The sequence below is a fragment of the Atta colombica genome, unplaced genomic scaffold, assembly GCF_001594045.1.
Source record: "Atta colombica isolate Treedump-2 unplaced genomic scaffold, Acol1.0 scaffold105, whole genome shotgun sequence".
NCBI classification, from domain to species: Eukaryota; Metazoa; Arthropoda; class Insecta; order Hymenoptera; family Formicidae; genus Atta; species Atta colombica.
In genome coordinates, this window is record NW_017259190.1 from 3,174,456 (window position 1) to 3,197,106 (window position 22,651).

General features: G+C 36.5%; 3 protein-coding genes across 7 annotated transcripts in view; 2 read left to right on the top strand and 1 right to left on the bottom strand.

Annotated features, from left to right (window-relative positions):
- Positions 1 to 14,174, top strand: part of LOC108690979 — a 39,367-nt gene extending 25,193 nt beyond the window's left edge. For 2 of the 3 annotated variants that reach the window (XM_018198573.1, XM_018198556.1), the window contains exons 2-5: positions 10,425 to 10,820; positions 11,224 to 11,909; positions 12,029 to 13,118; positions 13,208 to 14,174. In XM_018198573.1, coding sequence (XP_018054062.1) covers positions 10,425 to 10,820; positions 11,224 to 11,909; positions 12,029 to 13,118; positions 13,208 to 13,642 — 2,607 coding nt within the window. In that variant the 3' untranslated portion in view covers positions 13,643 to 14,174. Of the gene's footprint in view, positions 1 to 4,885; positions 4,967 to 10,424; positions 10,821 to 11,223; positions 11,910 to 12,028; positions 13,119 to 13,207 lie in introns of those variants that run through there. The other variant, XM_018198565.1, reaches the window with a different exon arrangement.
- A 730-nt stretch (positions 14,175 to 14,904) lies between these two features.
- Positions 14,905 to 19,843, bottom strand: LOC108690995 (multivesicular body subunit 12B). Of its 3 annotated transcripts, none has more exons than XM_018198605.1 (8): positions 19,768 to 19,843; positions 16,623 to 16,763; positions 16,352 to 16,550; positions 16,115 to 16,268; positions 15,784 to 15,867; positions 15,371 to 15,716; positions 15,227 to 15,277; positions 14,905 to 15,153 (listed from the first exon to the last, which is right to left on the bottom strand). In XM_018198605.1, exons 2-8 carry the CDS (start codon positions 16,743 to 16,745, stop codon positions 15,118 to 15,120), a joined length of 993 nt encoding a protein of 330 aa, XP_018054094.1. In that variant the 5' UTR covers positions 16,746 to 16,763; positions 19,768 to 19,843; the 3' UTR covers positions 14,905 to 15,117. The 3 variants fall into 3 exon arrangements, with proteins under 3 accessions (XP_018054094.1, XP_018054085.1, XP_018054077.1); XM_018198596.1 differs by having other exon boundaries at positions 15,371 to 15,668; positions 19,536 to 19,824; XM_018198588.1 differs by having other exon boundaries at positions 19,536 to 19,824.
- Positions 19,844 to 21,394: 1,551 nt separating this feature from the next.
- Positions 21,395 to 22,651, top strand: part of LOC108689211 (geranylgeranyl pyrophosphate synthase-like) — a 5,329-nt gene continuing 4,072 nt past the window's right edge. The window contains exon 1 of the mRNA XM_018195882.1: positions 21,395 to 21,562. Coding sequence (XP_018051371.1) covers positions 21,497 to 21,562 — 66 coding nt within the window. The 5' untranslated portion in view covers positions 21,395 to 21,496. The remainder of the gene's footprint in view (positions 21,563 to 22,651) is intronic.

The following is a 22,651-nucleotide window of genomic DNA, read 5'->3' on the forward strand; positions in this document are numbered from 1 at the left end:
TATTGATCTGACTAGGCATCGTCGGTATTAGATTCTTATCCGCTATAGGTCGTGAATATTTACGCTTGCATCACGCGCGTAAACTTCGTTTACGATCCACCGCGAGAGAACTAACGAAGGTAATAAGTAATTAAGCAACGTGCAAAAATCCCATCGCCGACTACGGAAACTAGCATTACTCGATTATTCGCTGGAAAACGGTAAAATCGATTTATCCCATCGCGTTCATCAGAGCGTTTTTATTGTTAATCTCTCTCTCTCTCTCTCTCTCTCTCTCTCTCTCTCTCTTTCTCTCTTCTAAATAAAGCACAAAAATATTATTTCTTAAAATTTGTCGATTTAATTTTATCTTTAAAATTTTATTTAATCTTGATTCTTATTGAAATCATACACATGGCAGGACATACTTCTGAGGATTCTTTATGATTTAGCAAAGAGTTTGAAAAACTTGTTAAAATTTTTTTTCAAAAAAAGAGCGTAAAGGAGTTGTTAAAAATTTGAAAGATGAATATTCGTGTTCCGATTCTTAGGAGAAGCACTTGATTTTGCCCAAGTTTTTCCCGTGTAAAAGAAACCAACGATAAGAATAAACCACTACTGAGACACCCGTGATAAGAAATGACGTAATCATCCGACAGGACGCTCGTATTCGTGTAAAACCGGAATTTTGCGGCGGCAGCAAGTATTTATTAACGCTGGCAATAACACAATACCTGGTTACTCGGATAATTTGCCTAGTGTTTATCGCGAAACAATAGACATTTGCGCGTTACATCGCAATGATAATGCCCACCTTCCGTATTTTTCTGTGAAAAGCTGGTTTTTCAGGAGAAAATCACGGCATCTCGAAATCACTTTTTGCAATCGTCCGCGATATCATTGCGTAATTAAATCGGTGTACGTGGAATATCATACGGAAAGAACGATCTTGTTGAAGTTTCTGAAAGTTTAGATATAGATTTAAACATTATATACATAATTTTGTTGGTTTGTTTGTTATCAAAATAATTATGTGGGACTCTCAAGCTAATCATTAGAATGTCAAGATTGTTTACAGCATTGTTCATCGCATGCTTGAGTTTCTTATATAATTATTTTGATGATCCAACAAATTATTTTTAGTTCTATATCTATCTAAATTTTTTGCTTCAACAGAATTATTCTTTCTGTGCAATTATAAACAACTTACAAATTATTATTTAATTATTTTATGTATTATCATAAAATTTAACAACTTTTATAGTGTATTATTTAGACTGAAAAGAAAGAACTCTGAAAGAATAATGTTCTTCTTTCAATTTAGCTTGTTTGGTTTCTATGCAAATTTATTCGTACTTTTATTCGTTCATATCGCTGTTTAGCTCGTACACTGAGAGAAAAATGTACTAAAATTTTAATAAATAATTGTTTGAATAACATTTATTTACGGAAAATAAATATTTGTTAAATAAAATATAATAATAAATAAATCAAATAGTTCTTGTACCAAGTAAATATATGTTTACATTTAGTAAATATTCGACTGGCATTATTTAAATAAATATTTATTAAAATTTAATATATTTTTCTCTCAGTGTATAGTGTATCAAAGATATACTTATTGTTAACGTATAATATATCGTATTAAAATGTATCCAATACCAAAGATACGCCCATCGCAAACTTTGTTCTGGCTTTGCAAAACACATATGGGCGCGATCGATCGATCACGAGATCCAGGTGCTCACCTTTGTCCCGTTATCGTTATCTTGCAGTCGTGACGACAAAGAGAATTCGTCAATGCGACATGTAAGCCAATACTGTGACCCGGATATCATTGACAGTGAACGTCTTTGGCGTCGACGATTCGCGTTGTTCCTTGTCGCGTCCAGCTTTGATATTAATTGGAGTCACGAAGCAACGCGAACAAATTGATTTGATATTGATTAAGCGAACGGTTCTCTGCGATCATCAATTTATATCAATATACATTAATACATACCTTCAACGAAAAATTAAGACCGATGTGAATTAAGTTTACGTTTCGCGTTCGCGCTGTCGATCTTGACAAACAGCTGTAGATTCTCAGAAAAATCAAATTGATTTAAAGCACTTTAAGCTCTATTAAAACAATGATAAAACTTTTTTTTTGTTGTGGACATGATAAAACTTTATATTTTATTTTTTATGAAGTTTTATCGTCTTGTTTTAAGACAAAGCTTGCTCGAGAATAAATAAATCTTGAATTGATTAATGAATCGTCTAACGTAATTTATTAAAGTCATCTTATATTAGAAAGGTTTAACTCATCGATTTTACGCTTCCATAATGAACACCGATCGTACAAGTAAACAGATAAAATAAGTCTCTAACCAAGCTAATAAATCAATATGGCATTATCGGAGAAGGGGGATTAATTTCATCGTGTTTTGCAAGAAAACTGCACGCGTTTCGCAGTGCCGGAATGCGAAAAAAATTATAGTTGCGAGCGAACGATGTTAAATATGCAGCAAAGATGCAACGAATCCGAAGGATACTAGATATGGCGAAAATAAATTGCAAACTCCTTTCCTTTTGCGTACAAACTCTCGCTGATCTTGCACATTCCTTTCTATTTTCTACCCGGCAATGCGGACTTCCGATTAACGACTACTGAGGCGTACTGCGCGTGAGCTGTCGAATGCGAATTATCGATGGTGGTTTCCGTAAAAAGCGAAACGAGAGCAAGAAGGCTAGCCTCGACGAAGTCGTTAAACGGCTATTGCACAATCGCTCTGTCCAGGCGCCGACCTGTAGAATCTCGTTTTCTAGGACAATCGCCATTCTCTGCGCGCGTTTTGCGCATTACCATGACAAGATCAAGAACGATTGCCTAGTATCGATAACATTCCCACGATAATGATAGCTCGCATATTAATGTAAATAGAGATGGCATTAGGAGGTTTTTGCAGTACCGTTTATCTAGATATGGTGAACGTTAAGGTTATCTTTTGCTTAACAACTAATTAAGAAAAGCTTAAAAGCTGTGACTTTAGCGTTCACTGTATCTCCCTAATTCACGGAAATACATACAGTATTCTAATACACCATCATTTCTTTTATCTATAATATTCTTAGTCTGCTTCCAAACAGACAATTTACATTTAAAAAACGTTTAGCCAAAATGTTCTTTAATTCCGTATAAAAACATTAAATAGGCTTTACTTTTAAGTACACATTTTATTTATATAATATAACCATCGAAATGTTTGATATTTTAAATTAGTACAAAAAAATGTTTAATAGACGTTACAAATTATTACGTTACTATTAAATTTAAAAAACGTACCAACTTTTAAATATTAATTCTCAATTGTACGTTTATTATACAATTTCTAACGTTTATTTATCGCATTTTGAATGTAATTGTCACATTTGCCTTGGGTAATTAACAAAAAGAAGAATGACATTAATGAAATTATGTCAAATATCTTTTAAAAATCGAGATATAATAATTTCTGCAGATAGAATATTTTTCGAAATATCAGTGAACATATTTTCAGCTGATTAAAATCATAAGCATTTTATCTGTATTATATTTATATTATGTTTAATCAATTAAGAAAAAAGGAATGACGTTAGTTAAATAAAGTTAAATCAAAAGTATATCTCTTAAAAAACGGCATTCCTGGCAATATTTTTCGAAACGCCGATGAAGAACATATTTTCGAAGGATATGAAGAGTTAAATCGAAATCAGCTGATTGGAATCACAGAGCGTTTCGCGTTTCGTCTGAGAAAAGGGATACGTTCCGCTCACGTTTGCATTACATATGGCGGTACCATCGGTGGTCCTACCTCTTTCCATCTGGGCACGATGGACCGACCATGCATAAATGCACGCATATTCTGTCTACGTGAGGTAGACTTTATGTCTCTTTCTTTCTTTCGTCCCTACTTTCCTTACTTTCTTCCTTCTCCTTGCCTGCCGTCTTGATGCAGGGCTGAACTTGTCGATTAATACTTTAGTCAATGATGTACAAGTGGATTATTTCGTGAATGTGCAACGTAAAAAGAAAATGTTCGTGTAATGATGTCATTCGAAATAATTTGTCACTTTTGCATCTATTATATTATAATGATAGTATTTATCATTTCATTTACGCAATTCACATTCAAATATATTTTTAAATTTATTAATAAAAAACAATTTTTAAGTCGGTTATCTCATAATTAACCTTCTGTATGTCTCTCTCTCTCTCTCTCTCTCTCTCTCTCTCTCTCTTCTTTTCCTTCTTAGAATTTTATTCTTATACATCTTATGTAAAATTTTTCATATGAGGATACTCAGATTTTTAATTTATAGGAAGAGTTACTTCTCGATAATGATGAATAAGCCTTTTCGTTTATAATAACAATTATAACCAGTTATATACGACATCGTGAAGAAATCAAGTTCCAGCCTTTGAAAATCCGTTCCTGGATGGCAACGTTCTCCCTTCCACCTGGTTCGTTGGCGGCTCAGCAGCGAACCGAGTATTCACCAACCAGTCGGAGTCAGTCCGTGGCCTAAGCTCGTGTCGTTGGTATTTCTCGACACTTCGTCAAGTCTCTCTCTCTCTCTCTCTCTCCTCTCTCTTCTTCGCGGCACCAAAGAGCGTCGTCGTCGTGGCGCGAGTGTCTTCAAGTTCTCCAATTTCTTTTTCTTTATCTGTATATATATATATGTATATGTGCATGTATTTACTTTGTTATCCGAGATGCGAACTATACAAGCAAACTCGTAACATCTCGCTGAGCTAGTCGGGACCATCGAGACACGTCGAATCCCGAGGAGCAACCGAGAAGATCGCGCGGAATGCTGCGCGAAACGCGCAGCCAAGTAGAATTCGGCTGCGCCGTTGCGGTGTGCGTCATCAGGAGCGACGTAAAATCCTCCACGCGTTCATACAGATGCATCAGGATCGTTCTGAGATAGCGCAGAGACCAGAGAGGAAGAATTCTCGAAGGTAAAAGCTCGATGGTAACCGACTTTGCGAAGGCTAACATCCCGAGTGAACGGCAAGAAAGAAAATCAGGATCGAAGTAGTCTCCAAGTCTCCAAGAGTAGTTCGTGTTTGGATCTCGATCCAAGAGGCTCACCTGTAGAACTCACTCCCGCGCCGAATTCGTACTGGAAAATGGACAAACCAGAGTTTTCTGGTTGAATCTATTATAATTTTGGTTGAGATAATCAGAATTCTGATTGATGTGATAAGAATCTTTTGATTCGTTCCATTTTCAATCAGAATTTTTTTAATTACTTTGTTTATATCAACTGGAATTCTAGTAGCTTTAATTCAAAAATTCTAATTTGTCGATTTTCAATCAGAATTCTAATTAATTCAACAAGATTTTCAACCAAAATTCTAATTAATCTAAGCAAGATTTCTCAGTGCCTAAGATTTTAGATATTTCAAAATTGTTTTTTTTTCTTTTTTTTTTCATACACGTTGACCTCGCTGCAAAAATGTTGGTAGCGCAATGCGCTTCTTGAAAATATGAATTCATGAAACAAGTTGGAAAGGACTCTCAGTTCACCAAGAGGAAATTATCCAGAGACAAGAATTCCTCGCAAGGAATCCGTTCGATATACGCCGTGATTACTTCGTCGACGCCGTCAGACGCCGTTGACGGGAACTTGCCCGTCGAGCGACACCTGGCCGCCTTTGTACGTTTCGCACGCACGCATTCACGCACGCATGTCAACGCGAGAGCGGGAGGGAACGCATATGGTGCCGGTTGTTTCGCGAGCAAAACAATACGAGTATGTTCCGTCGTCTGCAGCTGTTGCAGCAGCGCAACAAATGTAGTCGGCGGTATGTAACGTGTTGGAGAAAGTGCATTCTCCATTCATCGGCCAGCAGAACCCGGCGTGACACCGAAGTGTGACGTCATCGGCGAACCGCTCTTGTCGCGGTCATCGGGGATGCGTCGCGATATCTCGCGATATACATCAGGATTCTTCTTATCGATAGCCCTTAGAACGGGAGGCATATTATGCCTTACATAATGCATAATGCATAATGCATAAGAAAATGAAGCAAAATCCTTCATTCTCTTCCTTTCCGTGAAAAAACTGATTGGTTAATTTTCTTAAGTCTTTTTCTTATGCCTATATATAGAATCCGTGCTCCTCTTATATAGGCTTTCTATAGTAAGCCATTACCTTTAAGTTTTAAGCCGTAAGAAATTAACCACTCATATAGTCAATTCTTTTTCTCACATGTGATTGTGATTGGTCGATTTTTTATCGACCAATTTTACGTCTCATGATTTAAAACTTAGACTTATTGTAGAAATTTCATAGTACCAGTCGGTTACTCACTTACTTTGAGTATTAAAAGTATCATTAACAGTATATTAAAAATGAATGATTAATTGATCAATATTAGTATTAAGTTTCTGTAAGGGTAGGAAACCTCTTATCGCATTCATCACGTAGGGTATCTATAATTAGCAATCTCGACTGCGGGGACTCTCGACTTCGGCTCCACTTCGCGGTGACTTCAGGTCACTTCAGGACCGATCAGTGGCCGAGATCGAGGCGATCTCACCTTGATCGCAGCGAATACAAAGGCGGATAACTGTACCCCCGATCTGTCTCGGGCTGACTCGCCCGACTTGACCTCCAATCGTGCACCTCCAACTGTGTGGACCGAAAAACCGTTGGCCGGCGAACGGAGAAAGTCGCGCAACACACTTTTCGGCGCGCGCGTGTTCCGACAGCGTGGGCAAGTTGGGCTTCACGTCGTGAACTCGCGTGAACTCGCGTGAACTGTTAAATGATTGTAGACGCGAAGAGGATGAGCCGGAGGCCAAGGCTGCCTATCGCAGTTGCATGACTTTAAAAGGTGAAAAAACGGCTCGTTTTGTGTTGGGCTACACTTGTCTTCCTGTTCGAAGACGTGCCGAGTACATCCACGACGCTTTCTCGCACTAGCGTGACTTTTCACAGTCATTATTGCAACCGACACATTATTTCCGTGCTGTCGCGAGGGATTATTGACCGACGTCGACAATTCTCTGCGGAGAGACAAGCAATTTTATAAATAGAACCTGAGATTAGACTCTCAACTGTGAAAGAATAAAGAGTTGACAAAGTTTGGTTTGTAAAGTGAATATGTAAACAAATTGGAAATTTCTTCAGAGAATTCGCGTGAAGCTGTAATGTACAAAACTATATTGTGTTAATTTTGAAAAAGGTGATTTTATTGTTAAATTTTTTAATCTGTTAATGTGTCTAAAGTACATGAATCTTATCACAAGTAAGATAAGATTTACTTCAGAGACCAAAATACTTCAAAAATCAAAACACACACACATACACACACACACACACATTTAATGTTTAAAATGAAATCAATTACAATAAGTAAATCTTATCAAATTATATTAAGAAATCTCACCTTAAGTTCTTTTGAAACATCTGAAAAACATTATTTGATATATTGACAATACAACCTGGTAATAGCTATCAAATATTGAGTGAAATAATTTCAAGCAATGTTTGGTTAATATATATTCAAAAATAATTTTACTTTTTTAAATATTTAGAAATTATTTATTTTTATTTAGTATTAATGTTACTAAACATAATAACATAATCAACCATTTGGTAATAATTGCTATTTAGAGAAACAAAATTATTTTTATTATATTATTATATCGCACTGGAAACAGTATGATTGCATTAATTGTATTTGAAAATGAACAAATCAAAATTTTCTGATAAATCTATTATGACTTTAGTTAAGTTTAATCAGATTTGACCGAAATTTCTTGATTTCTTCATTTTCAGTCAGAAACTTTTTTTGCGAATTGAATTCGTCTCTCAATATTTGTTGATAGTTATTATCAATAATTTTTTTCAATGGTGCGACAAAATATGTTGTCCAAAGTATGTTGCTCGAAATTTATATTATTTTTAATGATTGCCCGAAGAAACCTTGGAATTTTCATATAAAAAAGTAATTATTCTCCTTCTATGCCTTCTCCTTCTATTTGTTTCACTTTTACTTCGCGTTCGCGTGTAAAATTGGATCGTTTCGCGGGATTCTTCTAGTAACTAGTTCTCTCTTTCAAATCTAGAGGCGTATAATTTATGGGCAGCACCAACGGTCTGAGAAACCTCCGTCCCGATGACTCGGTAACCTTGTAATCGGCTGGTCCGTGTGAGTTTCTTAAAGGAATTTCACGGAAGGATCCTCCGTGCAGTCCCTCCCGTTAACGTTCTCCTTCAGCGAGTGTATTTCAGGTTCGCATGATTATTTCGCCTCTCAACGTCGCACGAAGGACTCAATATGCATGAAGAATAATAATCGATCCTGAAAATTCTCAGAATTATAAAAATATTCATGTCGAAATTAATATTTTCGGAGAAAAGTCTTTATCTCGATAAAATGTATATTTTGTAAAAAGGAAAAAAATTGTTATGGATGAATATATTGCTGAAACGGAAAGTGGCAACAGAAAAAAACTGAGGATCGGCAAAATATTTCAAGCTTGCGTCAAGGACCCCACACGACGCGATTTAGTCGCGTCTAAAAAAAAACGCGTTCGCTCACTCGTTAATTGGCGGAGACACGGTCTCGTTCTCTGACGCGATTAGCATCTCGCGTTTTAATTAGCTGCGGTCATGGCTTATCGGTTTAAGAGACGCTCAACACCGGCGAGTTATCTGCCGAAGAACTCTTCGTTACTTCTCAGTCAATGTATATCGTATTCGTAACGCCCGTAAAACGGGAAAGGCGGGCAGGAGATATTGCATTCAGCGAATAAACCACGCGTAATTGCGGCTTGCACTTTAGCCTGCATCGCCGTTAGATCGCTCGTCCGCTCGAGAACGGCGTTAAATTGACTAGCGGAAAGTGCCGCTTCGCGATTTCCTTTTCTGACAAGGCGAGTTTGCCGTATGCGGAAACGGAAATCTGGGATCATAAATCCTCGGAGATTTTCTCTCGACAATTGAAATCGAAGAATGACAGCGAACATAAAACTTAAATTAAATTTTAATAACAGTATTATATACACGAACTTGTATATATATATATATACTGAAAAAAAATATAGTCAATTTTAATAAATATTTAGTTGAATATTGCCAATTAAATGTTTATTAAATATAAAAATATTTATTTGATACAAGAAATGTTAATTTAATTTAACAATCTTTTTTTTCTGAATAAATATTTATTTACTGTAAGAAAATGTTTAGTTGGCAGTATTGAACTAAATTTATTAAAATTGACTATATTTTTTTTTAGTGTATATAAAAATTATGTATTATTGTTATATATAATTTATTTGATACTAAGATATATTTATATATTTACACAATTCGAGAGATAAAGTACTAATTTTTGTTAAAAACGCACAATTTATATATTTCTAGAAATAATAATTTTTAATACACATATATTATTTATGTAATTTTACATATTGTTTTTACAATAGATTTTCGATTTTTGCTGTGTGAATTTGAAATCCAAAATTACAAATTTTTAGAGAAATAAATTTATTTTTGCAAAAACATAAATTTACAATTTTCGAAAATAAATTAAATATACCTACATAAAGTTCTCAATTATTTGCATTCTCGAGTCCTAATTCATCTCTGCCCTTCGATTGAAATCGTCATTCAAATCATTGCCAAGCTCGTAAAAGAATCTCATTAACTGACCGCTGTGGTAATAATGGGACTCACTGCACGTCACCGTGTATGACCCAAAATGCAAATACTCCGCTTATCCTTGGTCAGTCAATGCGTCAAGTTGGAAATTGTTTACCTAACAATGGAATCGCCGTCGCCGATCATTCTATCGCACCGTACCGGGCCATAACTTACCGGTTCTCTGATGGTCGGGTCAGGTCCTTCCGGTCCTAGAGCCGGTCCGGTCTCGAACCCCCCTGCATCTGAACGAGCTAACGTGGACGTCTCTTTTTCTCAAGTCAGTTCAGTTCAGTCGAAACTCTCCTTCTTTCGCGCGCGAAGTAAGGCCGAAGACCGGCCGGCATTGTTCCTCGATTTTGTTCAGACGTTGGCGGTATTCATTCCTTCGATCTGTACGTCGTACTCGCATGCACGATGAATATCTATCTCGTCACGATCCGTATTGTGCGCAACGCGAGTCGTTTATCTTGAGAGGATATAGGAATTTAGATGATATAAAGAGACTCTGTAAAAGAATCTGTTATTCTATCTTCTCTTAATCGGATAAAACTTTAATTTCTTAATATTTAATTTATGTCTGTAAAATGTAAGTTCTATTCGTGATCTGATATTTTCGTGAAGAAAAGATCGAATTCAAACTGATCGGATTGTCATTAAGATTCGATCTCGTAATAATAATCTTTAACATGAGGAAAAATATTTTTCGTGATATTTCATTGAGAACTGGAGATTTATTTGTTGAAATTATTTTTCAGATGGAAACCGAGGTCCGGACGCTCAAGCAGGAATTGGCGCGAACTCAGGACGCCCTGAAAACCGCCACGAAAAAATGCCGAGAGCTGGTGAAGGAGTTGGACCATCGTATCGCCAATCATGAATCCGAGAAGATTTTGCGAGATCAACAGCTTTCGAGGATACTACGAGCACTGCTGTTCCTGGAAGCGCGCCTTAAGCAAGAGCAGAAGTCTATCAGGCAGATGCTCTGCGAAAAGGACAATGTTATCAGAAACCAGCAATTGGAGATCGCGTTGCTCAGGCGATATACAAAAAACTATATAAAGAGCAAACGCGATCGAACCACACTGGCCGTCGATGTCGAGGTCAACACCAATATCGATAAAAATCTGCAGAAGGACTTTGGCAATTTGCAAGTAATTTGAGAAAACCATGTAATAATTAGCATATAAGCCTATCTACGATCAGCAACTTCATGGAAAAAACGATTTTGCTGAAGCATCTAAAAATTTAATTATATTTAGATCTGAAAATAACGTTGTTGTACCAGCAAAATAATTATGTAGAAATCTCAAGCACGATAGCAATGTTGCAAAAAGTTTTGATATTCTAGCAATCAGTTTTGAGCGTCTTATAATTATTTCGATGGTCCAATAAAATTATTTTCAGATCTAGTTAAATTTCAACAAATCCATCCTTTCCGTGTTTTAGTTTATAAAAAAAAACTTATAAAAAAAAAAGATAAATATAGAAGTGAATTCTATACTTTTCACGTTCTGTATTTTCTAAATTTAAACTTATTCGATTAATCTCTTTCAGAGAGAAACGCTGCAGGAGAGCGGTATTGGCAAAGAGATCGCAAGTCTAAAGTGCGAAATAATCACACGGCTGAACCCGGCATCGTCTAGTATTCTGGACGAACTGGACCGGAACAGCGTGAGGAAAACGAATAGTTTCGCTGGTAGCGATATCTCAAAGGCCAGTCTGACTAGCAGTGAGAACACGGACGCATCTATCGTCACGACGACGACGGAGGGCAGCCCTTCGTTGCTCAGCACGGAAGGTTTTTGCGAGGGTGAGAGTACGGATGATGTGTCACCTGGCTCAACCTTGAACAAATGCTCAAGCAGATGCACACCGACGACAGTGACTGACAGCGAAAACGAGACGACGATGATCTTAGATGAGGACGAGGAGGACTTAATGGAAAAGGGTGGAACGACGATGGTATCGATGAAAAGAAGGACAAAGGATCAGAAGATGTCGACGAAAAGTTCCAATATGATTGAAATAGTGGGTATCGCGAGAACGGAGAGCAAGGATGACGGGATGGACTGTAACTTTGTGTCAGAGGATGAGGAACAGACTAACACTCTGATAAGCAGTCAAGAGAGAGACACAGAAGAACCGATTTATATTAACGCCTGCAACGAGGTGAATGAGAAAAATCTTCAGCGGACGGAGCAATTGAAGACAAAAGACGATTATAGCAATAATAACAATATGTACGTTACAAGTGATTCTTTTCTCCATCAAAATTTTTATTAGATATTTAATTTTATTTTTCTCTTCCATTACATTCTTTTGTTCCTTAAAGACGGTCCTTTCGATTTCTTTTTTGCAGCGAGGTAAAGATCGAGACGCCTGAATTAACGGTCGAAGATACCAGTGGAAATTGGTATAGTGATCCGGATGAAGATCGATTAAACGATGATGTATTCAGACACAGCACCTACCGGCCAAATAGTAATCATAATTCTGTATTGGAGTGCGTGAATCAGATTCTGCTGCAGGATATGGAAGAGGAGGAGAACTTGGTGCTCTCGGTGCCGCGCAGGTTTAAACATCGTGGCAGAATCGTACGTTTTCAGCCAGCCAGGTTGTCCGATATCGAGTCAGTGGGTTCCGAGATAGAAAGGAAAAATTCCGAGGAATCCGTTACGGATAACAAAGATTCATCAAGGGAGGAAGAGACCGCGGAGAACGATGCGAATGTATCCGAAGACGAGTTTGGCATGAGGATCGTCCAAAAAGATCCGGACGATGATGGTTCCAAGGAGTCCAAGGCGATCCCACTAGTCATCATCGAGCCCAAAGTCGATGTCGAAGAGACGAGAAAGATTCCAACGAAATCCCAACAGAGTAGTCCTCCTTTAAAAATGGAGAGAATCGAGGAGAAGACCTGCCTGCAGATGTCTGCAAGAGGGTTAACTATCGCCAAGAATCTGGATTATGAAGATATAGAGTCGTTACCAGAGATAACGACATCGCCGACGCCGCCCAGAACGCCACCAGCGTTGCCGCCGAAACCACAATTTCGCAACAATACACTAATCCTGAAGAAAATTCCTAGTCCATCATTTCTAATTGATGAAAAAAGGCAGCAGGATCCGGGAGGCGTGGATCCTACAAAAAGAAGCATTCTGGGACTGATATCCTCTTCGTCGTCAAAGGCAGCAAGGAATCTGAATATGGATGAAGCGAAAGGTTCGACTAGGAGCTCGGCGAGAGAAATGAAAGACGGTGGATTCTGGAAGAATAGATTCAACCACGTGCGTTCGTCTTTCCAAGTAAGACAAAAAGAGGATCAAGGAAAGAACGCGGCCAGAGTGACGAACATCGTTCGGCATTTCGAAGAGTTCAAGATCGGTGATCCCGAGGAACAAACAAAGGACAGAAATCGTCCGAAGGACCGTCACACTGAACTTGAACATGTAAGATCTCTTATGAAAATATATTAAATGTCTTGAGAAATATAATTCTATAAAAATAAAAAAAAAACGATTTTTTTCTTCCATTGCAGGAATTCGATATCCGACAGAACTTTGAGGAGTTCAATCTAGACGAGTGCGATCTGTCGGACGATCCCGATCGGCCTGAAGGTGACGGATCCGAGAGACTTGGTCATGTGGGATTTAACAACGCTGGTCAGAACGAGAACAGCATTGCCAAAGATAACAACAATGTTCCTGCTATCGGCAATGATATCGGTAATAGTAATGGCAACAGTGAAATCGGAAGCGGATATGATCATTTTCTGGAGGCGACCGGCCTCAGCAACAAGTCGATCCTCACACCCTCAAGATTGCTAAGCAATCACAAGAGCATGCTGAAGCCGAAGGACGTAAAGTACAAGAGCAGAATCAAGGCTACGGCGGTATTAGAAAGGCACGGAGTACAAACAACTGTAGCCGGCAATACGACGCACGTCAGGCACTGGACTGGACCATTCGTCTGACGATTGGCCAATTTTCTGCCGGCCAAAAATATTTTTCGCTCCGCCGTGTCGGCCGATAACTCGCCGATAAAAGCGAACTACAAAAGATTTTGATCTTTTAATTCGCTGATAATTAATTAAATTAAAACATTTTATAGTCGTTGTATTCGTATACAACGAATGACTCTCACTTTTAAAGTGCAAATGGAATTTTATACAGTATTGATCGAGAAACAGGGAATTAATAGTGAAAAAAAAAATAATCTTGTTTCTTTAATTACGTTATGATAATGTGTGAGTAATTAACATATATATTATATACACATAAATTACGTTATTTTTCATATGCTACATGAGTCGTTAGATTTCGAAGTTGCACTTTCAGTGATTAATTTATTTAATCCTTTCTCGGAAAAATTGTTTATAAAATGTTGATTTAAATATTCCTGCTGTGAAATTATTTATTAGTCTTTATATGATATGTATGTAAAAAAAAATGTAACTCGTCTCGATTTTTGGTATATTCTAATTTATAAAACGTTATCGAAAGAAATCTTTATCTTTCATTACCTTAATTTTGATAAATAATATGCATTGGTAGTTCTCAACCATCAATCTTTTATTAAATTATTGTTTAACATACAAGTTTCTATCTTAAATTACATTCACGTATACAATTATGCAATCGAACAGAAATTTATGCAATGTATAAATTTATAGAACAGAGAACTCGAGTAGAAGATTAGGAGTGAACGTTGTGTTCCGTCAATATTAAAATTAGATTTTTTTAAATATGTTCTATACACAACCGTACATACTTTCAAACAGAATTACAAATGATAAAGTATATATAGAAAAAAAAATTTGTAATAATACTTCATTGCAGGTAAAGGAAGAAAAGCAGCACTTTGAAAGAAAATTATACAATAAACATTCAAATCTCTGAGTAAAAAATATATTTAAAAAAAAAGGAAGGAACAACAAAATTAAATGACTTTTTATGGCATGCAATCTCACCACGCATTTGAATTATCGTTAAATGTGCGGCGAGAATGTAATGCTAGTCTCAACAGTATTATGCGTTTGTTCGCGTGTTTGGAAGCGTAGATATGCGATATTAAGATGCGCAGAAAATCTCGCATTATGATACATTATGTGTACACATATTTTACATATATAATCTCTACTCTCTATCAAAAAATAACGCAAGTCTATAAAAATATGACAACGTTATCACCAGTATCAAAATGTAAATATGGGGCGTGGAAGAAGAAATGCGTACATTGATAAGTTTTTTTATCTTATTCCTTCTTAAACATTACACAATCCCCATTTTAAGCGTCATGCAGGCTTCATTCTCTCGCGGGTTAGTACAAATCACTCGTTCAGGCACTCCATTTACGCTTGTTGGTTAGCATTATATCGGATACGAACGCGTACAAGTACTGCGGAAAAACGCTCGAAAATTCGAATTAGTTTTGGCAAGCTGTCATCTTTCAAGTTTCTCTTTCCGCACGAAAGTCATAGAAGAACTGCAACAAAACATCATATTAATTATTTGTCTCAATTATCAATTATTTTTAAAAATTGAAAAAATACACGTACCTCTCTGTCTAAGTCCTTCTGTGTCCATACTTTGATAACAGGAAGTTTGTTCTATCAAGAAAAAAAAACATATCATTAAGTTGTAAAAATAAATGTCTTAATTGCACTTTAATTTTTGTACAAGTTTCAAATTATTATACTCACACTGGCAGAACTATGATTAGTAATAAGACGAGGATTAAGCACGAACGGAACCCCGTCGAGATCGGATGATCCCGGAAGTGTACCATAAATGGGCGTTGATGTGACGGTGGATGTCGTGGACATAGGCGGTTGTGGGGCGGGCCTCGTTGGCCTGATCCTCGCGTTAGGACTTAAAACCTCATAATCTCGATCGCCAAGTTCGTCATCCTTGTTAGCAGTGCTGCCGACTTGCGGATAAAGTCCATTGGTCGGTGGTTTTGGTGAGAACTTTGGTTTCGGGGGCCTCTCAGGGATTGGCCTGTGAAAGATTCCATTCGATGGATTTGGAGAAGGACTTTGCAGTAAGCTGGAAGTACCATAAAATACGTATATTTATAGCACGAAATCGATATTTGGCTTGTGCTGAAACTTACTCTATATTAACGTACGACTGCGAATCCAAATTCGCATTTGTGATATCTACGGTCTTGTAGCATACATGAACACCATTTATAGTACTGAAAGAAAAAGTATAAGAAACAATATACATTGCGATAAAAATATTAACTTTTTATATTACATATATATTTCCAACACACAAAGTTCCGTGTTTATCGATATATATATAAAATATATATATATATATAAAATAAATTAGGGCAATTTGTCATTGCGTTTACTTTCTATTGAGTTGTTATAAAAATACAGATAAAAAATTCACGAAGCCAACTTAAAGCTGATCTAATTAAAAGTTTGAAGAGATACCCAGCAGCGGAAAATCCAACAGGAGCCAGTTTGGAGTAAACTTTATGATTTGGAGTTGTCCTGCTGCATATTATTATATCTGTGACCGCTTTCATACACAGGTCCTTATTCCTAATTTTGTAGCACACCTGTTTTTTCCGCCACGCCTTCTGTCCTGCAACCACAATTTATTTGTAAAAATTTGCATATTTTTTTATCCGCAAACGGCAAGCATTGCTGTCGAACAGAAAGGCTTACTCGAATCCACGGTGTAGGAGATCATGCTGTATCCTTCTGGCGGAGTGTCTCGCTCGTTAATCACCATGATATCTTCGACCACGCAGTTTGGCTGGCCCTCAGTCTTCGAGAAGCAGATATATCTACCCTTCTTCTTGATGAACAGTCCACTCTCCCTCCATAAATCAGCGTCGGTGTCCTGATCGTAAGTTCTCGATACCTTAACGAGATATATACCAATCTCTGATCACCGCGACGAGTAATAATAAATAAAGTGAATTAATTCGCGTACCACTGTGAAGTTGGGTGGACACTTGTCTAAGTCTTCCACAACATTAATGGCAGTTATTGGCCTGTCATCTGGCAGTACGGCCGATACCTGGACTAACATCTTACAGGTGGTCGTCTTGAACATCGCTGCGATCCCGGATACCTAATTAATTCATTCCCCAATTAGATGAATCTTTCCCAATGTGTCCAAGAATCGAATGAATATTTGTAAGTATTAAATACAAAAAGAAGGATTTTGCTAAAGTATCTAAAAATTTAACTAGACACAAATTTAAAAAGAATTTTATAAAAATAATTAGATAAAGAAGTTCATCAAATTGAATGAGAATGTCTAAATTTTTTGCAATATTATCATCATGCTTGAACCTGCTACATAATTATTTTGATGATCCAAAAAAATTATTTTCAGATTTGTATTTAGCTAAACTTTTAGATACTTCAGCAAAATCATTCTTTCCGTATAAATTTAGATATCTGACATGTCGAACAAATTTTTAGATTTATTACCAAGTTAAATTTTCATCAAATACTTCAATAAAATCGTTCTTTCGTACATGCACTAAATATATTATAATTACTATAAAGTAAGCAAATGTTAAGTATGTAACACTATGAATACGGTTTGCTTACTAAACATTTTGTCTCGTTGCAAATATACCGTGAATAAGTTGCATATAAAAAACAAGAAGATTATATTCGATTATCGTCATTGAAATGATCATTGTCCGGCGATCAAAATGTTTATCAATGTGAGATTAGATACAATTGAAGCTTATCGTTGGTAAAGATCGTAAAGATAACGAGATCGAAAGATACCCACGGCGGCGATTGCATCGTAACTTCAATGGATCATAAGAACACTGATCGTTCCAAAAATATCATCAACATGACCGACATTCTCCGCTTCACGAGTTTTCCGAGGCGCGAAGCTATCGACTATGAAACTCTCGTTTAATCCGACGCGACCCGATCGAATCTCTCGGTGCGATGCACTCAATATTCTTGACTCGAAGCATATATTCTATTCGAGGGGGTAACGAACTTTGAGAACAAATTATCGATTAATATTTTTATTTTAAGAGATTTTTTATTGAAAAAATAAAGAGAAGCTAGATATTAGCCAGCCTATTTAGCCAGATTATACACACACACATTCAGTGATTGTCTAAATCATGTCTAAACTTACACGGAAAGAATGGTTTTGCTGAAGTATCTAAAAGTTTAGCTAAATACAAATCTAAAAAATAATTTTTTGGACCATCAAAATAATTATAGTAAACTCAAACATGATGAATAGTGCTATAAAAGTTTTGACATTCTAGCAATCAGTTTAAGCGTCCCATATAATTTTAATAGTCTATTAAAATCAACGGTTTTGCTCAAGTATCTAAAAATTTAAATAAATAGATCTGAAAATAATTGTGTTGGATTATCAAAATAATTATATGTAGGACGTTCAAACTGATTATTGAAATATAATATAAAAAATTTTGCAATATCGATTACCCATGCTTGAATGTCCTACATAATTCTTTTGACGGTCCAACAAAATTATTTTTAACTCCATATCTATCTAAATTTTTAAATACCGCAATAAAATCATTCCTTTTATACATGAAATGCGCACGAGAGTGATATGTAAAGATACTGCTCTTATTTTAAAGCAGATTCACGATGATTCGTCAACGGAGTCATTTTTCTAACGGTTTCCATGTTATCGCATTAATTACTACGATAAAACTATAGCATTATACATTAGCGAGAAACATTTGGTTGCGTGAAAGAGATTCATTCATCCTGACTCGAAACTCTGTTAATTAGCGGATCGGAGCTCATTCCGGAGCAGCTTATTCCGGAGCAATGAGAGATGCCAGTACGGATTGCCGACTGACAGCGGGCGAGGTTGAGCAACCGAGGAGGAAAGCGAAACAGAGAAAAGAAAGAACGTAAAGTGGGACAGCGGCGTGCGTTCGTGGAGGAATGTAACTATTGCATTAGTAATTGCGAACATCAACGAATGATCTTTAAAACGCATGACTAAGTCTCACGTTCTCCTAACCGTTCTCTCTCGCACTGTCGAAAAACATTTCATCATAGGAAAAATCCAAACTCGGAGGAGGCTGTCATGCGATTTTCCAGCTGTCGCTCAGTGCTCAGCTGGCTCGACTTGTATCCCGCTGGTGTCAACTTACTTTTTTGTAAGCCGTGAACTTTAATAAACACGATGATTTTCAAAAGACGCAGAAATCATCAGGAAACACGCGCGTATAATAAAACTTGCTCCGTCAGAACATGAAGGTCATTGTGCTTTCGTAATGAAAAGAAGGAAAAAGAAGAAGAATAAAAAAGAATGATGACAATCAGAAAAAACTCGCATAGCTCATTTTTCAATCGTCATAATACTCGTAAATTATTCATAGGCACGAGGCCGTTATTCATACTCGATCAAAAAATTCCATCGTCGATGAAACAGCCGCTGCGTTCAGTGCTAAATTCGGTAGATGGATATACATATGTCATACGTGTTTACGCAGTCCCTTCGCGATTCTCGTTGTTAAAGAGACAGAGCTTAAGATCGGAGTGTGTCAGCATCTTAGTACGATAGCGATAGGAGATACTGGCTGATACTATGTTGTATGGCAGCAGATAAATATTGTAATAGATACTGGAGTGCGACGCGATAGAGAGAAGCGCGAAGAGATCTCGTGAGGAACCGGCGTCGACGTTCAAGGACGTGCTCGAGGAAGGGAGGTCGATAGAAAAACGGACGGAAGGATAGACGGACAAACGGACACGACGTGTGCGGAGATGCCTCTCTTCCCCCCTTTCGCGAATTATACTGGACGTGTCATCGGCCGCGAGAAGCGATATCGCCTCCTCTCGACTACTCTCGAGGCGCTCGATAGGGGCTGACCTTTTCGCGACGCCGCGCTGCGACGTTTATCCGTTTTTCCTCTCCGCCTTCTCTTCGTCCTTCTTCTTGTTCGTCTCTGTTCTTCCTCACACGATTGTACACTTTGTGCTGACACAGCGACGACGACGACACAACGCGACAGCGCGGCTTCTGTCACCGGCGCTCATATTTCAGATGATTTCAGAGCAAAAGAGGAGACGAGTGACGTCAATCGACGACAGACTGTACTTACCGTCGTCCGACGACGCGTCTTGCGAAACTGCCCGAAAATACTCCGAACATTGACGAGGCCACCGAACTCCGGAACCGCATCGCGCTCAGTGCGCGTCACTTCGATGCGCATGCGTCTCATGTTCACGACATTGTCATGAAGTAAGAAAGTAATCGATGGGAATGCAAGATGTATTTTCAGGAAAGGTTGTTCGGAGAGAATGGAAAGAACGTGATAGTCAATCTGATTGGTTGTTACTCGTTACTATTCCCTTGAATATTACACACATAACGGCATTCACGAAAATGATAATCAGAATAATTTAAATTGACTCAATCGGATCATACTTTGTCATAATTTGTTGCGAATTTCAAAATCAATATCGATCTTTATTTTTTACATTACAATTAGCGGTGTCCTTTGAAGGACTAAACTCGAAAGTTTATAATAGAACGAGTTAGTCATATATTAATAATATTTTAATTTTAAAAGAAAAACAGAAAGGTATAAAGAAAGGCTGCCTTTACAGGAATTTAATATCCCAGATATTCAAGTGAGATTTAGTCTATGGAACAAATTGATGTACTGCATGTATTGTTTTCAACCTGTCGATAATTTGCTGTCATTGGAATCTAATGTGAACTGAGTTAGCATCAGGAAGGCAAATAGATTTCGAAATGAGTTTACTAAATTGTAAGAATATTGAGAAATAATAAACTCGTCACGCCAACAGCAAACGTCATGTATGCATGATGACAACTTGCCAGCAGTTTGTTGAACTCTAAGGAAGACTTTTTTACGTGACAGAACAACAAACAGTTTGTGGAAACACCTTGGCTTTAGTTTGATGAAATTGAATGCGAAATAAGTGACAGCAAAATGGCAATGTATTGCCCTTATTTAGCTATCTGAAATAATATTAGCCAATTTATTACTGAAAGACAATAATTAATTATTTGTTTGGAGTAGTAAAAGTATTGAAGATGCTTTTAATAAGTAATTAATTATTGTCTTTTAGTATTAGCTAGCTTTCTTTAAGAGGGAACAGAAACAAAATTTTTCAAAGACTCTTTTATCTTCCTCACTATCTTTCTAAGAAAATATTAAATACTTATATTTTCTTGGAAAATTTTCTTGAACAATTTTCTACTCTTATTTTTACCATTTCCTTTTTATGAAAGATCCAATGTCGACGTTTTTTATTATTATACATTATTTATCGTGTCATTAATTTATTTTTAATGTTTAATAATAAATATTATTTATGTACGTAAAACAAAAATTGCGCACCTATGATAAAATATAATATTATGCATATGATAATATATGCATATCGATATTTATATTGATTTATCATTGATTGTCTCAAGCCAATCTAAAATGTAAATAGCCAGCGCAGATCTTTGCGAAGCATAAAAAAGATCAACCAATCAGAGTCTTTTATTTAAAAAAGAAGGACTTTGAAAAACTTCATACTCCATCCTAAGAATCGACTAATGAATACCAACCTATATATATATATATATATACTATTTAAAGCCTGAGCTATCGCTTGCTTTACTGCGCATGTACCAAATCAGTCGTATCAGAATTACTGTTCCGACTCCGGTAGGCGGCAGGCATCGCACAATTGACGATTATACTCAGCTATTAGTGCTCTGCCATCGTGAATTTATTTTTGAGATTTCTAACTGATCCAAGCAGTTATCTCATTCGCGCTCATCACTGCGGAACAGATATTACCTCAGATATGACGGACTCCAATAAGCTTATTCCTTTTTATTATTCTACAAGTGGTAACAAAGAAGAAGATGAGGTTAGTCTTTACTATATTATAATCTATGTACATTTATATAGAGTTTTTCATTGGCAGTACTAGTGCACAGAACAATGCACATTAAAGCTGTTATACACTATTTTTAATTTAAATGTAAAAGTGAGTGAAATATCTCAATTGATGAAATACCCAATCAAATAGCATAATAAAATAGTATAATAAAATGTATCGAATATTTCGTGATTTAATTTGTCTCTATATTTTTATTAAACGTACATCTTTACGCCAATTTTTGTTACAACAGCTTTAAAATGCATTGAATGCACTCTTATAATTTTGCCATGAATGAAAGACGCTATTAATTTCTTAATTATGTCATGCGCGCGTTTAAGCGCCCGCGATTTATCAATATAAACGTCTTTTTGTCCTGAAAAAGAAATATATTATTAATATATAAATATGTTATTTTATATTTTATTGGTATAATATAATTAATTACACAAAATTTTCTGTAAATTTATACAACTCCTTTTTTCCTCGTTTTATCTCCTTGCTCGATTGTTCCCGCCTTGACGATTTGTACCTGAATTTCAATTGTGTTTGCTTTGAAATAATCTGCTAGTTGATCGATAAGAATATTTCACATAACAACTGACGATAGCATTGGTATTTATAATCTAATGTCAAGATCATTTTAAATAATTGCAAGACTTGTAATTATTTCATTGTTTAGATCGATTTACATTATTTATCTATACGCGGCCTATAATGCGACTCAAAACAGATCTAGGCCAACCATTTACACCGTAAGCGGCCTGAACACGAATTCTTTGAACTTTTCGAACGCGATCCTGTAAAATTTTTTAAACTTTTTTATTTACGAGATATAATATAGGTCCACAACCAATATATAACATGTGTCAATTGTATACAGCCAGGTCAGATCATCTCTCAAATTACAACGAGCGACCTATATAATTTAGATCGAATTTAGAATTTATAGGCTTCGGCCTTTTTGTTGTTGGGTTGAATATTAATGTAGGCATATCCCAAGGACAAAATGTGAAGTTAAATTCTCCCCGAATTTGTTTTTAATTATTATATAATTTTTAATTATTAATTTTATAT